Below are 21,356 nucleotides of genomic sequence, written 5' to 3'. Positions count from 1 at the left end.
TATTTGATCCTATCGGTTGTTGCGCCTGCCTGCCTGCCTGCCATTTATTACTGTGATTTCTCTTCCCATAAATGTCCTCACACGGTCACCCTTGCAAGTCCTAGCAGACCCACGTTTGGAGAGCGTTCAGCCTGCCGTTCTCGCAGAGGGCCGCCGCTGGTGCCCCTGGCGCTTACGGGCTGCAGCATCAGCCGTCCCCGACCGGGCGCCCCGCGGGGGCCTTGGACTACAGCTCCCACGCTGGCAGGGGGATGGGAGCTGTAGTCCAAGACCCCCGCGGGGCGCCCGGTCGCAGACAGGGGCTGCAGCGCGGCTCCCGCCCGCGCCTGGGCGCGTCCCCCCCACCCCGCCCCGGCGCGTCACGCTCGCCTAGCCCCGCCCCCGGCGCGTCACGCTCGCCTAGCCCCGCCCCCGGCGCTCTCCCTCCCTCCCCCTCCGGTTGTTTTTTCCCGTCATGCCCGCGATGGAAAACAAGGTCCCACGTGACGGCCGGGCGCCGCGAGCTCGTCGGCAACATGGCGTCTCCCAGGGGCGGCGGTTTTTCGGGCCCGGGCTGGCGCCGGCCGGCTCCCGGCGCGGCGCCGGCCGAGGGCGCGGAGCCCGCCGGCGCCGAGGGCCTGTACGTGGCCGTGGAGCGCTGCCCGCTCTGCAACACCGCGCGCCGCCGCCTCACCTGCGCCAAGTGCGTCCGCGGCGGCGACTTCGTCTTCTTCGACGGCCGCGACTCCGAGCGGTGGGTGCCGGCCGGGCGGGGCGCGCGGGGGGGGCAGGCCTCGGAGGGGCTTCCCTTCTTCCCACCTGGTCTCTGAGGCGGGGCAGCCGAGAGCCAAACGTTGCTCAAAGTGCCCGTGTGGGTGAGAGAGACACTCTGCACATGCTCAAAGGCACGCATCACTATTACCTCCCACGTTTCAGGGCCGACAGGTGCCGACTGTCCGGCCCACCCACCCCCAACTCTGTTATTGTTTTTACTGCTACTTCCACCAAGGCAGCTTAAATGGCCTTCTCTATTTTATCCCCACAACAGCCCTGTGAGGTAGGCTCGGTTGAGAGTCAGTGACTGGCCCAAAGTCACCCAGGAGCTTCATGGCTGATTGGGGACTAGAACCTGGGTTTCCCGACTCCCCCGCCCAACATTCTAGCCACTACACCGCACTGGGTCTCTGCAAAATTGCCTTGAAGTCGTACCAACAGTTATTAGCTTTAATGGCTAAGCAAAGCTTCCAAATCTTCAGAGGCTTTGAATCCGAGTTGCTGGGTGGGTGACTGAGTGGAGGGCAAACAGGTCAGGCCTTCAAGCCTTGCTTTGGGGCTTTCTCGAAGTATTTGGTTGGCCGCTATGGGAAGCAGGATACTGGACAAAGATAGGCCAAACGTGGGGGACTTGTGGCCCTCTAGATAGGAGCAAATCTTTGACTTCTTTGTGACACAAAGGGTGCAATTCTGTGCCTGTTTAGACAGAAAAAAAACCCACAACTCCCAGCATTTCCCAGCTAGCATGTGTGTGTTTTGTGGAATATGTGGCCTAGTCCGTTATTCATGTCAACTCTGCAAGGGTTGGGAAGGTGGGCTCTGACTTCCCTTTTCTGTGAGCGTTTCTTCTAGGAGCTGAGACCCTGAAGGAACACTCCCACTGAAAAATAGATGGTCCTGGGCTAGATAGGCCATTGGTTTGACACGGTATAAGGACTCTTTAGATGTTCATAAGCCTCTCAGTGAATTCAATGGGGTGTAGTCCCACATAGGTATGCATAGGCTTCCTCTTAACATGTGGCTGCAGTTCCTGCTTCATAGGACTTCAGGTTGCACGTTACTTAATAGGATTTAAATATATTCTCATTATTAGTCTCCTATATTATACTTCATCCTGAAATGCAGTGTGTGTTTCAGGAAATGGCCTTCCTGTTCCATCTCTGTGTGTGTGATTAAATTTGAACTTAGTTAACATTTAATTATCCACAATGAATTACTGTGGTAGGAAGTTCTACAGTTGATAAAAACAGAGGTGTTCTCTTGTCATTGATTTGTGCACTGTGTTTTTATTATTGCAGCATAGTTATGGGAACATCAGGGGACTGGGAGGATTATTTCCAGAAGGTAACAAAATGAGTGTAGCATCATAGCTAAAGCATGTGAGCTGGGAAGGCTCCGGTTCAAATTCACTTCAGCCAGGAGCACCTTAGGAATTCTTTGGCATGTGATCTGCAGAATGGGGTGTGTGATGATACTACCTTGCTGGGATGTTGTAAAGCTTACTGTGATTTTTATTTATATATTTAACTTGTAAAAAATATTTATATCCCACCTCTATGCCAGAGCACAGGCCCCTCACACAGTTAACAATAAGGGAAAATTCATACATAAGATAAGGCATTGATGACTTATGAAGGCCTTGTGGGGGGTAATGCTGGAAAATGCCGCCAGTGGTCATAGATTCATAGAATAGTAGGGTTGGAAGGGGCCTACAAGGCCATCGAGTCCAACCCCCTGCTCAATGCAGGAATCCAAGTCAGAGTATCCCTGACAGATGGCTGTCCAGCCTCATCTTGAATGCCTCCAGTGTGGGAGAGCCCACCACCTCCCCAGGTAATTGGTTCCATTGTCGTATTGCTCTAGCAGTCAGGATGTTTGTCCTGATGTTCAGCCAGAACCTGGCTTCCTGTCACTTGAGCCCATTATTCCGTGTCCTGCACTCTGGGATCATTGAGAAGAGATCCTGGCCTTCCTCTCTGTGACAACCTTTCAAGTACTTGAAGAGTGCTATCATATCTCTCCTCAGTCTTCTCTTCTCAAGGCTAAACATGCCCAGTTCTTTCAGTCTCTCTTCATAGGGCTTTGTTTCCAGTCCTCTGATCATCTTTGTTGCCCTCCTCTGAACCCTCTCCAGTTTGTCTGCATCCTTCTTAAAGGGTGGTGCCCAGAACTGGATACATTACTCCAGATGAGGCCTAACCAGTGCTGAGTAGAGGGGAACTAGTATTTCCCGGGATTTGGAAGCTATGCTTCTATTAATGCAGCCCAAAGTAGCATTTGCCTTTTTTGCAGCCACATCACATTGTTGGCTCATCTTCAGCTTGTGATCGACAACAATTCCAAGATCCTTCTCGCTTGTAGTGTTGTTGAGCCACGTATCCCCCATCTTGTAACTGTGCATTTGGTTTCTTTTTCCTAGGTGCAGAACTTGGCATTTATCCCTGTTAAATGTCATTCTGTTGTTTTCAGCCTAGCACTCCAGTCTATCCAGATCACTTTGAATTTTATTTCTGTCTTCCAAAGTATTAGCTATCCCACCCAATTTTGTGTCATCTGCAAATTTGATCAGCATTCCCTGCACCTCCTCCAAGTCATTAATAAAAATGTTGAAGAGCACTGGGCCCAGGACTGAGCCCTGCGGTACCCCTCTCCCCAATTTGAGAAGGTCCCATTGATAAGCACCCTTTGAGTCCGATTCTGTAGCCAACTGTGGATCCACCTGATTGTTGTTTCATCTAGCCCACTTTTAGCTAGTTTACCCATCAGGATATCATGGGGCACTTTGTCGAGAGCTTTGCTGAAGTAGAGGTATATGATGTCTACAGCATTCCCACGGTCCACAAGGGAGGTTACTTGATCAAAACATGAGATCAGATTTGCCTGGCAGGATTTGTTCTTGACAAATCCATGTTGGCTTTGAGTAATCACGGCATTGTTTTCAAGGTGCTTCCAGATGGATTGCTGTATCATCTGCTCCAGAATTTTCTCAGGGATTGATGTCAGAGTGACTGGTCTGTAATTCCCAGGTTCTTCCTTTTTGCCCTTTTTGAAGATAGGGACAACATTAGCCCTCCTCCAGTCAACTGGTACTTCCCCCATCCTCCATGATTTCTCAAAGAGAATAGACAGTGGTTCTGAGAGTTCTTCTGCCAGTTCCTTTATGACTCTAGGATGCATTTCATCTGGCCCTGGAGATTGGAACTCATTCAAAGTCATTAGGTGTTCCTTCACCATATGCCTATCGATCTCAAGCTGCAGTCCTGCCCCTTCAGCCTGTACTTTGCCTTTGCCGAGGGGTCAGAGTGTTCTCCCTCTTTTGGGAGAAGACTGAGCCAAAGTAGGAATTGAGCACCTCTGCCTTTTCTTTGTCATCTCTTATCATTTTGCCATCCTTATTTAATAGCTGAACAACCATTTCTTTCCTCTGCCTTTTACTATGCACATAGCTGAAGAAAGCCTTTTTTTTTGCTTTTAGCGTCCTTCGCTAAAAGGTGGAGTGGTTATTCCAGTTTCTGTGTGTGAACACTTGAAATTTGCTTTATAAACACTGCTTATCGTTATTAAGAACAACAACAAAAGCTTGGCAGTCATTAACTTTTAGAGATGCACTTCATAAATACAGTATCTCTTTGGTAGCAAGTTGTGAATTTGTTCACAAAGGCTGGTCAGCATCTAGTTTCCTTGGAGGGTCACTTTGATAAGCCAGTGTGAGGTGGGTTCTGTTCCCAGAGTGGCCTGCTGGCAAATCCCACTGGCACAGGTACTACTCTTTCCATGATGCCTTCATGCTCCTGGGATAACACAAGTGACAGGAAAGGCATCCTTACAGGATTGCCTTTGGCCTAGGGCCTCTTGTTGGCTGCTCCTTATTCTAACCAGTGTACGGCTCCGTGCCTTGCATGTTTACTCAGACGTAAGTCTCAATCAGTTTAGCAGGACTTACTCCCTAGTTAGCATCCTCAGGATTGCAGCCTTAGTTTTCTTACTCAAAGTTCTTTAGGTTTGGAAAAGCTGAGGTATCAAATTTCAGCTGTTTCTTGTTCATGTCATCTCAAACCTTTTACAAAACTTTTGAGAGGCCATGAGCTCCTCTGCCCCCCACTGGAATTGCTTGCTGAAGTCTAATCGTACTGCCTGTACCCTGTTACATACATAGTCAGTTCTCCTGACAAAGATTAATAATACTAAAATGTATATTTTTACTTAATCGTTACCACACTTTTACCCTGCCTTTTTCTCTAAAGGCCTCAAGGTTGCTGACAATCACATTAATAAAACATAACAATAAAATAACAAGATAAATAGCTAGCAGCAAAAGGACAAACCACCATAAGTGGGTAGTGTCATGTACAGCACGGTGGTTGCCTTTCCAACCAGTTGACGTTTCCAAGCACTACCAAAGGAAGCCCCACATAGAGCGTATTACAGTAGTCTAATCTGTAATAGTAGTCTTTGCTGTTACTGGGAAATTGCAGGAACTGTTGGAATTAGAAATGATTCCTATGCACATTTACTCAGCTGTTTCTTGTTCGTATTTACTCAGAGATAAGCATCGTTGTGCTCAGTGGGGCTTACTCTCAGGCAAGTGTGCATAGGTTTCTGTAATCCTGCGTACATTTATTTGGGACTAAGACCCGTTTAACATTGTGGGGCTTACTTGCATAGGCTTGGACTGCACAAAGAACTATAGGAAATTTGTACTGTTCTTCATCATGCAAATTTTTAATAGTTGGTGGTGTGAACAGGTTAAAAATTTCAGCCAGTTAATTATCCTGCTGATAAAAGCCTGTACTGAGGAACGGCAGGGAGGTGTGTCTTTCATTAAACAAACTCTACATCATGGCTTTTGTACAGCTTCTGTGATGGTGGGTTGGGTATTTGTATGAAAGTCCAGCAAGTATAATACCTGTTATGCCACATTTTTTCAGTCCATTCTTTCAGGCTATATATACTCCTGCTCTTGAGGAGAAGAACCAGCAACCTCGGGAGTCTGTGTGGGATTGATCATGGGGTTGAATCATACAATAGAGCCAGAAGATTGTCGTCACTTTACAAGACAAATAAGGGCACAATCCTATTGATCGAGCCCTTGCTGCTCAAAAGCCTCTGAACCCGGAGTCTTCCTTCCCTGCCGGGCTGAAGCCAACAGGGCAGGAGGAGCAGTAGAGGCGATCCTATCTTCCCTATCCTCCGTCTTTGGCTATTTTCTCTAGGCGGGCTTTTCAGCCCTAGCAAGGGCACCTTGGGAGTGGGAGGGAAGGAGGCTGAAGGAGGCTTAGGATAAATTGTATTCTGGCCCCTCTGGTCTCTTCCCCTCCCTCCAGAATGCCTCCTTTTCTCCTCCTCCAGTGTCGCTTTTCTGACCTCAGAGGGCAACGGTTCTTTCCACGCTAGCTGCCTGGTGTGTGTGTTGAATCTCCAACTCCCTCTTCCAAGGTCAGAGCATTGTCTCTGACCTTGGAAGGGTTTTTCCAAGTACCTCTGTGGTCCCTGGGACACTCTTCCAGGGACCATGGGATTGCTCTCTCCACCACTTTGCCTATGGGACACTTCTAACATTTGGATTCATATTGGAATTGGGATGATTTCATATATAGCAGATTCCAGTGTAAACTTTTGTGATTTCCCAAACATCTGATAGCTGAGGCACAATCTCTTCCTGAATTAAAAATCAAAGCATTCATTTCTCTTTCACACTTTAAGAGTAAACTGGGTGTGTGTGTGCGCGTGTATAAGAGTAAGAATTGCCCACTCCTTTGTTTCTGCATAACTCACTGTTCTGGACATACCTTTGAATTGGAAGAAGGCAAGCCTGGAGTAGGGACCCATGGAGGCTCCTCTGGGGATTGGGCATTCTACTGTTCATCTGCCTTAAGTGCAGTTGGACTGTTCCGTCATATCACATGCAGGGATGAAACAGACATGACCCATCCGCAGCGGAGGCTGATTGGCAGGAAACAAAACCAGAGCGCTCTCTCATGCAGGGACATAGCAGGCATCCTCTTTTTGAGCACTGAATAATGTAACACATTTATTCCTTGAAGCCCATTGTTTGGGAATTGCTGCTATAGAGAGCAGTACATTTTTGGAATTACTTATATTTTCCGTGAGATAAGCAGAGTCCTGCTGGATCAGACCAAAGGCCTATCTAGACCACCATCTATACCAGTCAGGAGTGGGATGACTTCAGTTGTCTATTATCATTTTTTCACTAGAATGGTCATGGTCCTATTTATTTTTATTTTATTATTTCTTTTATTTTATTATTATTTGTGATGGGTATATTTATTTTATGTCCTGCCTGTTCCCCTCTTGCAAGGAACCCAAGGTGGCTTACGTGGTCGTCCTCCTCCCCATTTTATGCTTACAACAACCCTGTGAGATAGATTAGGCTGAGGGTCAGTGACTGGCCCAAACTCACCCAGTGAGCTTCATGGCTGAGTGGGAACTAGAGCCCAGATCTTCCAAGCCCTAGTCCAACATTCTTACCACTACACCTCACTGGTTCTCAAGTATATGTTATATTAAATAATATAATGGAAGAGGGGTATACTCAGGATCTCTTAATAGTTAAGGTGTAACTAGTCTGGGTTCAGTGATCCTGGATCTGTGTTCTTGCTTAAGAGCATGAGAAGTACCTGGCTGGATCAGGCCCTGATCAATGTCAAGGTTGTACACCAGAAATAGGCCCGTGGTTCCTCATTGGACTATGAATGATCTTCTGCCATTCTGTTATCAGTTAAGCCAAAGAACTGTACTCTAAAAGCTGGTATCATTTCATCCATCTTGTTGCCCCTACAAGTGGTGGTTGTTGTTTATAAAGCACCTAAAATTTTCAAAGTGCTGTACTGAGATTAAAAAATCAGATTCTGAGCCTGTGGACAGGGACTATCTATCAGTCTAGAATATCCAAGTTCACAGCTGTAATCTTTTCCAGGTTTTCTGAAAAGAAGGAGAGATTAAAACACCTTAGAAGCAAACAGCATGAATTCCAGTCCCAGTAAGTCCCAGTTCCATTTATTTTATCTTTTTTTGGTTGGTTTAAGCACAGATGGATAACTTTTGTAACCTTTGTCGCTTGCTAGAAGCATGATTCTGGTTTCCAGCTAATCTTGTGTTCCTTCCCCTCCCCACTTCTTGTAGGTTGTTAAAAGCTATGGAGGGGAAAAAGATAACTGATCAGCTGGTGAGTCCTTTGGAAGCCTTCCAGTTCGTATTTAATTGGCGCTGCTTCCCCATAGTGCACCCTTCCCCAACCTGGTGCCCTCCAGATGTGCTGGACTGCAATTCCCATCATGTCCAGCCAGCATGTACAGTGGAACACTCTTAACTGGCCCTGCCCATGTGGCTCTCCTGTGCTCATGATGTGGGATTGCACCATGGGGCAGTGGCTGCCATGGCAATGCAGATGACTATGATTTTGCCAAAGTGCACAGGTGCCTCACACGCTTTGGTTAATACGTTTGGTCTACCTGGGTGAGTTGGGTGCTCTACTGCATGAAGAACTATAATTTAGACGGATACTCCAAAACTCTCTCCATTAGTAGAGTTTTTGAGCAACCCTCTGTTTCACCTGGATTTAAAGTATCAGGCCTCCTCAGTCTAATAATAATACTAATAAGCATCTGTGCAGCATTTTTTCCTACATGTTCAAAGCACGATACACACATTATCGTGGTAATCTCCACAACAATCCTGTAAGGTTGATCCCTCACTCCCAAATCCATTTGGGGCATTTAAGTAAAATAAAATAAATAATAATAAAGAGGAGGAAAGAGCTACTGAGTTCAGTGCCTCATATTGAGATTACATTTCCCGGTGTTGAACAGTATCACAACATTCCTCCATTTCATAAAGGGAGAGTGATACCCTTAAATTTGATGGATACGTCATGTCTGCTAAAAGACTTGTTTGCTGAGCTTGACATGGAACCTCCACCCAGTGCAGACCCTTCAGCTGAAGTTCTCAATTTCAGTGGTATGAAATTATCAGTGCAGCCCAGCCGCTCCACTATTTCCGTTTCTGAGGCAATGCCCAAATACCTGGCAAATAACCAAGACTTACATTGCAGGACTCTTTGGTTGAAAGCGAATGGAGAACTCTTCCTCCCAGAAGGTCGATAACTCATGGGCAAACCCAAAATGCATCTTGTCCACTTAACTGTGGCACTGTACTAGCCGAAGGATAAATCTAAGGCAGCCTTCTCCAACCTGGCGCCCCCAGATGTGTTAGACTGCACATCTGGAGAGGACCAGATTGGGGAAGGCTGATCTAAGGCGTCATAGTTATTTAATGTTTACTTTCTCGGGGGCGCTGGAAATCTCTGGCTGGCTGCTGCTGCTTACAGCCAGATGCATTTCAAGACACGGTCAGGGCCATAATAGCCAAGCGTTGCAAGTGCCTTTTCTTTGGGGCCCTGAAGCAGAATGGCTTTTGTGATATTAAGAGTGCCAAGGCTGGACTGTGGACAGTTTCTGCTAGTTACTCTGTTTCTTTCAGAGATGGAAAATAATGTCTTGCAAGATGAGGATTGAGCAGCTGAAGCAAACAATTTGCAAAGAAAATGAAGAAATGTCGAGAAGTAAGTAATGGTCATGCGGTCGCAGAGTTGGCATATTCCAGCAGGGGCGCTCCTATTCCCATATCCGAGTCCAGCCCTGTGGTTTGCAACATGAGCAGTGTAACCTTAGCAATACTCAGAAGCTTACTCAGAACCTAAGGTTACAATGTGTGCGGTGTAACCTTAGCATTACTCAGCAAGGCCAGTCAGTGGTCAGGAATCCTGGGAGCTGTAGTCCAAAACATCTGGATGGCACCAGATTGGGGAAGGCTGTTCTAGGGTGTACTTTCAGTTTGCATAAAATTGACTCACCCAGCCACCATGGCAGGCACCCAGTATGAACTAAGAGTGCACCCTCAAACATGTTCCCAGAATCCTCTGCCCCGGGCAGGGGTTCCAAAGCAGAAAGGGTTCACGGTGCATTTGTATTTGAAAACTACTGTTCTGGCCCAAAGAGGAGAATTTGTTGTTACTGTAGTGAATTTTCAAAATCTGCCCCTCTTCTTCGTAGGTGAAAAATATAGACACCTATGAGGTTTTTTTACAATAGAAAACGTAATTTTTAAAAGTTTCATCTTTATTTTTGTATTTTTAAAAAAACTGGCTTAAAATGAAATCTTGAAACTGTACATGTAAATAAACAATTGTCTGTGTGGAGGGTTGGGGAAATCTCCACAGCACGATCATTCATGTACTTACATTATGGTTTGATACTGGGGGCCAGGTGGGATCTAGGTGGTGCCATCCTGTATCTTGCTAGAATCATCCTCTAATCCTACACTGATGACCTTATACTCCCATTTTATGTCCAGCCACCTAAACTCTGCCATATGTTCAGCTCTGAAATTATTAAGATTTACAAGTCTGCTAACTGAACAGTGTAGATAATTCATTTCCATCTCATATGGAAAACACTATTTTGCTTCATAACTACCATCCCTTGTTTCTGGAATGTTCTGGACACTTCGTAGAGCCCAGTCTTATGCATGTGTACTCAGACTTAAGTTCCACCTTGTTCAGTAGGGCTTGTTTCCAAATAACGGTGAACAGCACTGAAGCCTCAGCCTTCAAGTAAGTCATCTTGCTTAGTATCCTTGCATGTGTACCTGACTTAAGCAGACATAATTCTGCAGTCCAAAAGGCATGTAGGTTGCACGGCCAAAGGTATAAAATTATGCCTTTGGGTTTCCCAAAGCTTCTATTCAGGTGCAAATGTGTACTTGTTGAGGAAATATATGAAATTCAAAATGGGAAACTTGATTTTAAATTGCTGATTTAAATTAGCTTTTCTTAGTTTGGTGTGAGGAGGTATCCAACAATGGGTTAACTCACCCTATGAAGGCAGGGATCATATGACCTAGATTTTTCTCTCTAGGCTTGGTGCTGTTAGACTCGGCCCCGGTTCTTTCCCTCAGCGTTGCCCAGGACAGAATTCTGCTATTCAGCTTCTCAGATTTTACCCTCTTGGTTGCTTTTGTTCATGTAGCTTCTCCTGATTTACTAATGCACCCTTTACGGAAATATATAGGGCTGCCACACAGACCATACCTAGCACCCTAACTAACTTCTACGGATTGTTCGTCTCTGCCTCTGTGGAGTGCTACAGCACATTTTTTTCTCCCTCATGGTTTTAGCTACTGTCACCCTCCCTAACTTGTGCACGACCCATTGTTGAATGCCTCCTCACACCAAACTGAGAACGGAACACTGGACACTTACTGGCCTGGTTCACATGTAACCATGGGTTGTTGGGGCCATGTGGGAGCAAGCGTGCACACACACTGCTTTCCACACACTCCCTGCTTCTGCTTTGCATCTGGTTTCTCAGACAACCCAAGAATGCCCCTTCTTGTTGGATTAAAACTCTGGGTTGTTTGTCTCTCAGCAACCCAGAGTTCTGGGTTCGGACGTCACATCAAATAACCAAGGAAAGGGGTGTTCCTAATAACAGATTTGATTAAGCAATAACACCAACACCATTCTGAGGACAAGTTTAAGAGGCTCACCGTTGCCTTTGATGTCCTAGATTCTGAGTGGCTTCTTCGAATTAAAGATGAGAACCAGAAGCTTTACCGCAGGGCTCAGCGCCATCAGGAGAAAAAGGAGAAGATCCAGAGGCACAACCGCAAGCTTGGAGAGTTGGTGGAGAAGAGGAACTACGACTTGAGAAGCCAGCATGAACGGCTGGCCAACCTCCGCCGCGCACATGTCCTGGAACTAACCTCGATCATCTTCCCGATTGAGGAGATCAAGATTGGCATGAGGTAGGGAAGGAGTGACTGTGTAGCCAATGTGGTTAACTGCACACTCGGGAGGAGGTTCACTTTCTTGTTCTGCAAGGTACAAAGAATGAGATGTGTGCTTGCTGTGGGGTTGAAGGGATTACATTTATATCCTGCCTTTCCACCAAAGAGCTCAAAGTATTTTGTCCTCATAACAACCCTGTGAGGTAGGTTAGACTGAGACGTAATGACTGGCCAAAAGTGATCCAGTGAGCTTGAACCTCGGCCTCTCCCATCCTAGTTAACATTCTAACCACACTACACCGTACTGGTGATAAGTTTAGCAAAGTCCTTGTTAGCAGTGAGCGGTGCACCAACTGAGCATGTGGATGATTAAAATGCAATTCCTGGCAGAGTTGGGCCCAGAGTTGGATGGTGTCCTAGGACCGATCAACAGTAGGGTCAGTCCAGAGGCGGAAGGGTCAGTCCAGAACCCAAATCCTGCTTGAAGGAGGAGGGTGGTGGTTTAGAATGAGGATGCAGGTCAACATATAGAGAAGGTGGCAGAGTGGGAAGAGAGCAGGCAGAGGATAGAGGAGGAACAGGCAGGCAGAGACAACTAGGTCAGGGGAGGGACCCACCCAAGCATGGCCAGAGACTGGCTGTTGCCCAGGCAAGCAGCCTGACCTAGCAGCCTTCATGGCCGTGCCAGGAAGAGCCAGTGGGATGGTGGGGGATGGAACCATATTGGCACCTGGGAGAGCATGTCAGAAACCGTCGTCATTCCTTTACGAAAATAACTGTGCAAACAATCTCGTATGTATTTTTACATACAAGATAAATCGCATAGCAGAGCGAATCCAACAAAATGTCAGCATTATGTTAGCTTCATACAGTAATCATTCATATCAAAAGAGTTCCAGGACAATGATTCCAAAATGAATTATATAATGAAAATGATTAACTACAGGTAACAAATCTTAAAACATTTGTAAACAGTATTAACATTAATACAATAATTCATCTCTAATGCCTGTCAAAACTAAAGGGGTACCAGTATGTAAACAGATCAAGTCTTCAGCAGCAGCAGCAGTAAAATACGTAGTAAAGAGCAAATATATAAATTGAGAACCCCGACTGGCAAGAGCCACACAGCAAGGCTCATGCTTCAGGGGTGCTTCCGAATGGTGAACCTACATTGGCTACAACCTGCCTCACTCGTGGGCTGGTTGGCCCTCTAATTGTCACCCGGGGCCTTCCTCAATGGGCTTCCTCTTATTTCAGCAGGAGAGCCCAAGAAAACACTCCTTTCTCCCCACCCCACAACCCCTTTCTCAAGCATAGGCCAGACGGAGCAGCATCCTTGCCTGAAGTGGCGATATCACGTTGGCCAGGTTTCCTCAGCGAGGGGAGGCACCAAGAGGTGCGGGGAGCAAAGACTCTTCCCAGGCCTCACTGCTGTTCCAGTTGCTGCCCAACTCTTCTGCTGCTGTTGCTGTACAGCTGCCTTTCTGTGGAGCTGGAAAGGTCGTTTAATCCAGTTCTCTTCCAGCTTAATTGGCTGAGGCTGATTTGCTCTTTCCTCATAGTCTGTGAAGATCCTATTTCATTTTCTTTACTCTCATGTGGCATATTCCACAGGACTGTATGGAGGGTGCCATACCTGCTTACTAGATAAAAATCCGGAGAGGCCCGTCTTCCTCCACTCTGTGGTGGTTCACCGCAAGGGCCGTTGGCACACAGCCCTATTGCGCCCCAGGAAGCTCAAGTTCCTGTCAATCCTTGTACAAAAAGCTGCTGGGTCTGACACAGGCCTGGGTTTCAGAAACTGCTCCTTTGGTAATAGCGTCTTTGCCTTTCCTCCAGGGACCCCGCAGATGTGTCCTCTGAGAGTGATAGCGTTATGACTTCAAGTACTGTGACTGAGCTTGCGGAAGCCAGGCGGACCACCTACCATTCTGGGCGATGGGTGTGTGATGATCACAATGGAGACACCAGCATCGGTATCACTGGGCCTTGGATAACTCTTCCCAACAACGGAGATTATTCCGCTTACTACAACTGGGTGGAAGAGAAGAAAACCACTCAAGGACCAGGTAAAGGACTGTGTGCAATGTGAACTTGTTAGAGCCCGTTGTTAGGGTTCAATATGCTTGGGAGCCAGCCTCTCCCCAGCTCCTTGCTCAGAATATATTGTGCACACAAATGCAGAGTGCATAATCTAGTTTGAATTCAGTGTGCTGGAGTGCCAAGGAAGGAGGAGAAGTTACAGGAGAGCTATAGGCAGGGCTCTGTGTAGGCTGTGATTCTGCAAGAGAACATAAAGGGAGGGGCCGTGGCTCTGTGGTAGAGCTCCTGCTTTGCGTGCAGAAGGTCCCAGGTTCGATCCCTGGCATTTCCAGGTAGGGGGGCTAGGAAAGAATCCTGTCTGAAACCCTGGAGAGCCGCTGCTGCCAGTTAGTGTTGACAGTACTGGGATAGATGTACTCGGTATGTTCCTATGGTACTAGCCACAGAATTGAGCTTCCTTGGTATCTTAGGACCCCCCCCCCCCCCCCCGGCATAAAATCCATTTTCTAGCCCTCATGGCTATGAAGATACACCTGGGAGTGCATGACATTGCCTGCAGAAATCTCAGAAGCTGGAAGGTTAGCTAAAATTTATGTTGGTTCTGGTTGCCTTCAGTGCCTTTCCTCTTGACTAGCGGCACTTTAATATTGCAAAATAAGAGGAATTATGCCATTTGTTCAGTTTTGCATAATTTATATACAGGTCCCAAAAATTTCAGTATTTCTTGCCACAGAATTTTAATGTAATTTTTCTTTTAGTGTGGAGAGCTCTCAGGACTGTCTGTCTGGGGGGTGGTGGGTGGGTGGGTGGAGGGAGGGAACACGAGGAAACAAAAGGAAAGAAATGTGGGGCCCTGAGATGGGGCAGGGAACCCTTTGGGCTTCGGCATTGGACAGGCCGTGTGTGTCTCAGGTTCAGTCTGCAATGTGTGGAAAGGGGAGACCAGCCTGCCTTGTGAAGTTGCTACCAAATGCTTAGTAAAACTTCTGTGTAGATCGGGAATAGAACAATGAGCTTCTTGCTGTTGCCTTCGGGAGATGTGAGTGGTTGCTGGGGAGTCCTTTTACAGCCTGCCAATGGTTTTCTCGCTTCTCTTCCAGACATGGAACATAACAATCCCGCTTACACCATCAGTGCTGCTCTGTGCTATGCAACCCAGCTTGTCAACATTTTATCGCATATACTTGATGTAAACCTTCCCAAGAAGCTGTCAAACAGGTACAAGCAAGCCCGATTGCTTGCCAAGGTGCTGCTTTTTGGAAGCCCTCTCCAGAGAAAGTCGAACCCCACTTACAATGTCGTATGTGGATAATGTTCTGAGATACCTCTGGAGGGCACTAGCTTGGGGAAGGCTGCTATAAACCTTTCAATTCAGGAGGCTGCTCCCTAGGGCTAAATTATAGTTGAGCCCACAGTGCAGAAACACTCATTGTTGTAAGTTCAGAGTAACTGAGAGTCAGATGAGTGAATGGTGTGTGAGACAGTAATAACTTTTGAGTTAGCTAGTTTATTTGATTTATAACCTGCCTTTCCACCTACAAAAATAGTACTTGAGGCAGCATCCCAGTAGTAGTAGTTTGTGGGCTCTCCTCTCCCGCTACCTGAAGGAACACTCACAGAGTAGGAAGCCTGAGTTGTTCATCTGTGTACAAATGACCGTGAAGGGGGAGGGTGTGAGATCGCACCCCAATCCCCACCTTCCCTGTGCCCACCCCCACAGGCTTTGTTCACAGATCTGGCAAACAGAGACATGGTGGTGTGATCCCCCCCCCCCCCAGTGCTCATTACACATAGATTCACATATGGACAGGCCTCTCGTGTTGCCTTCTCCCAGAAAGAGCAAATAGAATGAGGTAAGCTGGGCTCTTTTCTGCTGGTTGGTCCAGCAAAACCCACCCTTTTGCCCAGTGTTGTTTGCTAGCATTGCAAAGGTGAAGCAGCATGAAATGGGATCAGCTGCTTGCCTTGAGTTTATGCATAACATGTGTGCCTTAACGTGTTTTGCAGTGAGTTTTGCGGGGAAAATCTCAGCAGGAGGAAGTTCACGTGGGCAGTGAAAAAGCTGAATGCTAATATCCTTTACCTTTGCTTTTCCCAGGTATGTTGAATGCACCCTTTTGTTTTTTCTTCTTGGGCAGCTTCACATTTGCACCTCCTTATCTTTGCAAGTCTTGCCTGATTGATATTCTGCTTTCTTCCTCTTGCTCTTCCAGCATGTAAACTTAGACCTCCTGCACCCTCTGCATACGCTCAGGAACTTGATGTACCTAGTCAGCCCTGAGACAGAACACTTGGGAAGGTAAGAAACAGCTTAGACTTCCTGCCCCCTTGATCCTCTTCTCCCCCTCCTGCCTCCTTTCTGTGCCTCCCCTCTGCCTGGTACAGCCTTCCCCACCTCTCTGCCACCGGGCCACCTCCCTCTCCTCCTTCAAGACTACTTCTCTAACACAGCTTTTCCTGACTGCGGCATTGATGCGGGGACATTGATGAATATATTGGAGATGGTATAGAAAGCCAAGTTTGGCCATGAAACTGTCTTATACTGGTCCACCTAACTCAATAGTTCCTGGTCCTGACATGTCAAGCGTGGGTTCTGTAGCCTTCTCAGTGCAGCAGCAGTCAAAAGAAGATTCCTGGTTTCAGGCAGCAGTTTGTGTGTTTTCCAGACTTTTCTACACCATGATGAGGGATAGAAACTTGCTCCATGTTGAATTATATTCTTTCTATGTGAACTGCCAGATCCCACGCGAACACTACATTCTACGTTTCTTGCGGGCTTGCTGTTTTTTGGCCCTTTCCCATACGTCTCTGTTATTCTGCTGCTTCTTTTAGAAACCCTTTCCCATACAGGATTTGCCCTGGGACGCTGCTTTCTGATGCTCTCATATGAGTAAATTGTTCAGCCAAAGACGTCGAACTTTTTCCCCCCAAGCTGTGATCCTTTGATTGGGCGTTTGCAGTTCTAATCACAGCCTAACACACTTGATGGTTCTTCTAGTTTTGCCTGCAAGGGGTTTGACGAAAGCATTTTTTTGTTTATGCTCCTAGGTCTGGTCCGTTTGAGATCAGTGCTGATCTGGAAGACTCCATGGAGCTTGTGGATCCCAGTGGCGCCAGCGAAACGGACGAGAGTGGAGACGAGCACATCAGTGATGAAGAGACTGACCTTGGGACGGACTGGGAGAACCTGCCCAGCCCGCGCTTCTGCGACATCCCCTCCCAGCCAGTGGAGATGCTGCAGAGTCAGAGCACGCAGGCCTCACAGCCCATTGCGAGCAGCAGTGCTGGCGGCATGATCTCCTCTGCAGCAGCCTCCGTCACCTCTTGGTTCAAGGCATACACCGGACACCGCTAAGGAACGGTTGGACCTTTCTGGGGGAAGCTTTCCCCTCCCATGACCCACCATCACTGTAGTAGGCCTGACCTATTCAGTTAAGTAGTGCCTGGAACAACAAGGGTCACACTTTTCATTGCATACGCCCAAGATGTTTTTGATTTGCCCAAGCGGATGGTGTCGGCCATATTTTGTAAATGCCTCTTGCCATACATTTCAAACACCTGGAACGGACCTCGGCACCTGTGAATCCCATCTGTTTTGTTGAGGAGGGAAGGAGGAGAATCCAGTCTGTGGGTTTTATTTTATTTTTAGTTTATATTTTAAAAAGGAAACAGACCTGAGGTATGTGATCTGGCCATGATTTGAAGCATGAAGACAGAAAGAGAACTGTGAAAGAAAGCCATTTGACTGCCACACTAATGTCTATCCCGTCTGATCAGTTCCTAACATGGTTCTTGGGTTTCTTTGTCTTTTAAGTGTGCATCCCTCACAAATGCACAGATAAATTCTGCAGCACAAATGCCCATTTTAAGAGCCTTCTGGCAAGATGTGCAAACAATGCATTTTTCTGTGGTTTCTAATCTCCGTTGCCATAATTTTAATACAGAAAATCATGGTTCTTCGAACTCAATAGTTTTTTTTAGAGAGAAAACAATTGGTGGTAGGTTATGCCTTTTTGCGTGTGTGCATGTGCTGTATTCTTTCAGTTGTAGATTTGTCTGAGTGTTTTTCATGTCAAGCCACCCACAGTTCCCAGGCTCCTTACTGTGGCTACCAGACACCAAAGAAAGGCTGCACCATAATAACTTGCCAATACAGAGCAATCCTACGGCTCTCCTGCAATTTGTCTTTCTCACAAATCCTTTCTGATGTGAAGAGAAGGCACACCTCTTTTGCGGTTTGGTTGTGTATATTACATGTTCCATGTGCTTCTGAAAAGCTGGCACCTCTGGGGCAAAAGCATGAGGACCATTTCTCTCCTCAGTTGAAATCCCAAGAAATCCTACTCCTCCATCCAGCTAGGCTTCTTGTTGGATGTAGCATGGTGCACCTTTTATTTCAGGTCCTTTTTCGAAGCAGGCAACCTTGCCGTTGTGGGTTACTTTGCCAGTCACGATGACAGTCTCTTCCGCTTGTTCAGCTCTCTTTAGAAAATCCAAGGTTTGGCATGTATTCTAGACCCAGTTGAGACACTTACCCGTCAGTGAGCCGGTTCACGGGATGGACAACTCAGCGTGCCTTCGCTTCCTCATTCTCCCGAGGCAAGGTATAACGTGGCCATTCCACGCAGAGGCCTGTGCATGTGGGGGCTGGTTTCACATCATCCTTCCCAACAAAAAGGTCATGCAAGTTGGGCTTGGGTACATATGCCCTGGGTGGGGGCATGTGTTTGCTCCAGTGTGGGAATTCGATCATCACCCACATTCAACCACACTACTCTGCAGCCTTTCCTATCCTGGGGCCCTCCAGATGTGCTGCACAACAACTCCCATAATCCCACAGCCAGCTATGCTATGCTGGCTGTGGGATTATGAGAGTTGTCATGCGCCATATCTGGAGGGCCCCAGGTTGGGGAAGGCTGTTACACAGCAACTGCTTTGCGTTATGGTACGTTAAGGAGGGATACTACATTCTTGCTCCTCCGTGATCCACTTGCTGTCTTCGCTTTCCCTTCCTGCTTTGTTTTGTTTTGTTGTTGTTTTTGTATTTTACATTTAGGTTGACGTTTTCCCCCAGTGGCCAAAACCATTGGCTACGCATCTACAGATGCCAGTCTGAAAGACTCATGCCCCCGTGCCCCCACCTGGCAGCACGAGTCTGGGATGCTTTTTGGCCTTGGTGCCGATTCATACTTGCAGCAGGGCATACAGCGCTGTTGCTTGGGGTATCCTTTCTGTGGAAGAACACTTACCCACCCCCCAATCAAAAATCTTGCCAAGCGAGAAGCTTCTGCAGTGGAGATTTTCACGATGAGTGTAACATTTGCTTAACATTTGATTTGGCTATTGGCAGATCGGTTCTGCAGTGCACTTGTATTCAATTTTTCTTTGATAGATTGTCCCAATTTGGCCTGCCATGGGTGTAAGGGGATTCATGAGAATCTAAGTAACTTGGCAGGTTTCTCCAGGCAGACAGGAGTTTGTTGGGGGCTGGGGGAGGCTTTAGTTCCGCAAATTTCTGTGACTAAACCAAAGATCCCCTCGTTCAGTGTTCTGCTTTAAAAATCCATCGGGTGAAATTTCTCAGTGCATGGACTAATTTGGAAGAATAGCAAGAGTCTCATCCAGCCTGCGTATCAAGCCACCAGAGACTGATTGGGGCTTTGTCTGAAAGGATGTTTGATGACTTGGAACTGTCCTGCAAGTCTCTCTTGTCTCTAAAACTGTAGCGGGGGGTGGGGGTGGGGAAGGTTCATAGAAGAAAGGCACTTTATTAGTTGCAGATGAGATGAGCTGCTTAATGTTGGGGCTTATGCCTGCTAGAGGAGTGCGGTATGACTCCTCCACACTGGCCCCTTCCCCATGTAAATATTTCTGTGTCTCCCCCTTTTCTCCCCTTTTTGTTGTGTGTGAACTTTTCTGCTGCTTATTTATGGTTTGGTTAAATTAGAAAGAAAGAAACCCGCCTAATATACATCCTGGGAAACCATTTTCCAGTTAACCCTGGTAAACTGTGACAATACCAGTAAGCCATGAACTTTCGTCCGTTGTCACTACTTCCTCATATTAAGACGATGCCTCCTTTCTGCAATAGTGTAGCATCCATTGAGAGTTCACAAAGGGATTTTCATCCCCAGGATTGTAATAGGATATGGTGTCACATCCTTTCAAAAGATCCTTTTGTAACAACTTTTTTTGGTTTGTTTTTAAATAAAAAATGTTTTTACATGCATATAGCTATCTAGAGAAACTGGGAGTGTGTGTGTATGTCCAAAACTTAGTGCAATTGAGAAAAGTTGATTGTTCTGCTTAGTACGGCGGGGAAAAGACCCCCGTTAACAGATATCCTGGATAACGACGGCCAGTTGAGCATTTTGTGGGATCCTAATTGTAATGCTGCAAAGGCAGGATTGCACATTTAGGGCCAAGATTCTCAAGGACATGTAGTGGAGCGTCTTTTTCAGAGATCTTGGTCTTGCAGTGCCGCTTTCAAACTAGCAGGAGTCTAACTAAACACAGGTATGTGTTTTTTAAAGAAATAATTATTGTATTACTGCAATAAATCTTTAACAGGAGTTTTTCTAAGCTTGGCTGGCTTGATTTTTATTCCATTATTATTACTTGCAAAGACCAGTTCATAAGGTGTGAATCGTGTGTGTGTGTGTGTGTTTTAATTTGAGGAAGACTACAAAGAAGAAAATGTGTATTTCGTGCATTTGTGGTGCCTGGTATCTTCCACTCAGGATGTTGTCCTGAAGGCAAAGCAATCCCCGATTCCCCACACCTCTCTCCCGTGAGGAGTAAGTGCAATTGAAGACAATGTGATTTACTTCTGAGTAGACATGTTTACCCGGGGTGTTAGGAGCTAGTTTTTCCTTGAGGTCATTAATCTTATGCAAATATGCGTACCTGCATGGAAGGGGATCTTTTAAAATAGGAATCCCAAAAGCAACATGCTGACTTTCTTGGGAGTAAGGCTCATTTGGGAAAAAACAAAACATGATCAGGGCAGGGTGAAGCCAACTCCTCTCCTCTGGTCCACCCTTTGCAGATGCAACTTTCCCTCCCTGCCAGTGCTGGCCCCCCAAGCAGCTGCCGAAGCCAGTATTGCAAGTTGAGGGCACACAGACTGCCAAACCGTGCTGAAGCCGGCTCAGTGGGAAAATCCATCACAAAATAACTTCGCAAAAATACGGGTTTTATGGCATGAAACCCCACAGTTGCTGCGGAGAGGAGGGAATGTCACGGGCCACAATGGTGCGTGAGGCACAGTAGTATTTGAGTAAATCCACCATGTAGCTCCAGCTCAACAGAGGCAGTACTGAGATTGAACCGTGATAGAAGTCGCCGGAGCTCCTGCTCCACAGACCTGCCTGGCTGCAGCCCCTTCAATGGTTCCCGGGGGCTTCTGCAGAAGGAAGTAAATGGCGGTTGTCATACTGATGGATACTTTGGGGGGGGGGCAGGGAGGAAGATTCCATAGGTTGCTTGGGTGCTTTGGACAGGGGACTCATAGCCTCTCACCAGCAGGCAGGGTAGCATGATAAATCTAAGAGATGATAATCTGTAGTGCTGCTCATCCTGGGATTGAGGTGCATCCCATGGGTAATTTCTACTCTGCCAGCTCCAGGAACATGTGGCATGGCACCTGAGGGAGGTCTGCATAGTCTAGGGCCCCTTTTGTACCAGGGCAGGCTCAGAATATCCAGAGGCTTCCAGGGTGCACAGATTATGTCCCAGATCAAGAACAGAAT

The 21,356-nt window shown here is 46.9% G+C and overlaps 1 protein-coding gene across 1 annotated transcript; it reads left to right on the top strand.

Annotated features, from left to right (window-relative positions):
- The first annotated feature begins 468 nt into the window (after positions 1 to 468).
- ATG14 (autophagy related 14) lies at positions 469 to 20,579 on the top strand. Its single transcript, XM_084835347.1, has 10 exons — positions 469 to 733; positions 7,691 to 7,753; positions 7,897 to 7,939; positions 9,253 to 9,334; positions 11,340 to 11,577; positions 13,402 to 13,631; positions 14,706 to 14,823; positions 15,613 to 15,703; positions 15,819 to 15,904; positions 16,654 to 20,579. Exons 1-10 carry the CDS (start codon positions 516 to 518, stop codon positions 16,958 to 16,960), a joined length of 1,476 nt encoding a protein of 491 aa, XP_084691473.1. The 5' UTR covers positions 469 to 515; the 3' UTR covers positions 16,961 to 20,579.
- The last annotated feature ends 777 nt before the right edge of the window (positions 20,580 to 21,356 follow it).

The sequence above is a fragment of the Heloderma suspectum genome, chromosome 1, assembly GCF_057233095.1.
Source record: "Heloderma suspectum isolate Gila_16-S chromosome 1, 16-S_ref, whole genome shotgun sequence".
Classification (NCBI taxonomy): domain Eukaryota; kingdom Metazoa; phylum Chordata; class Lepidosauria; order Squamata; family Helodermatidae; genus Heloderma; species Heloderma suspectum.
Note: the sequence above shows the minus strand (reverse complement) of the source record. Positions and strands in the feature narration are given on the sequence as shown.

Excerpts from the sequence above, each read along its gene's own strand:
- ATG14 (XM_084835347.1), top strand. The coding sequence starts at position 516 with ATGGCGTCTCCCAGGGGCGGCGGTTTTTCGGGCCCGGGCTGGCGCCGG. Across the intron at positions 13,632-14,705 it reads GAAAACCACTCAAGGACCAG|ACATGGAACATAACAATCCC; the intron begins GTAAAGGACTGT and ends CTTCTCTTCCAG. Across the intron at positions 15,704-15,818 it reads TTTACCTTTGCTTTTCCCAG|CATGTAAACTTAGACCTCCT; the intron begins GTATGTTGAATG and ends TTGCTCTTCCAG.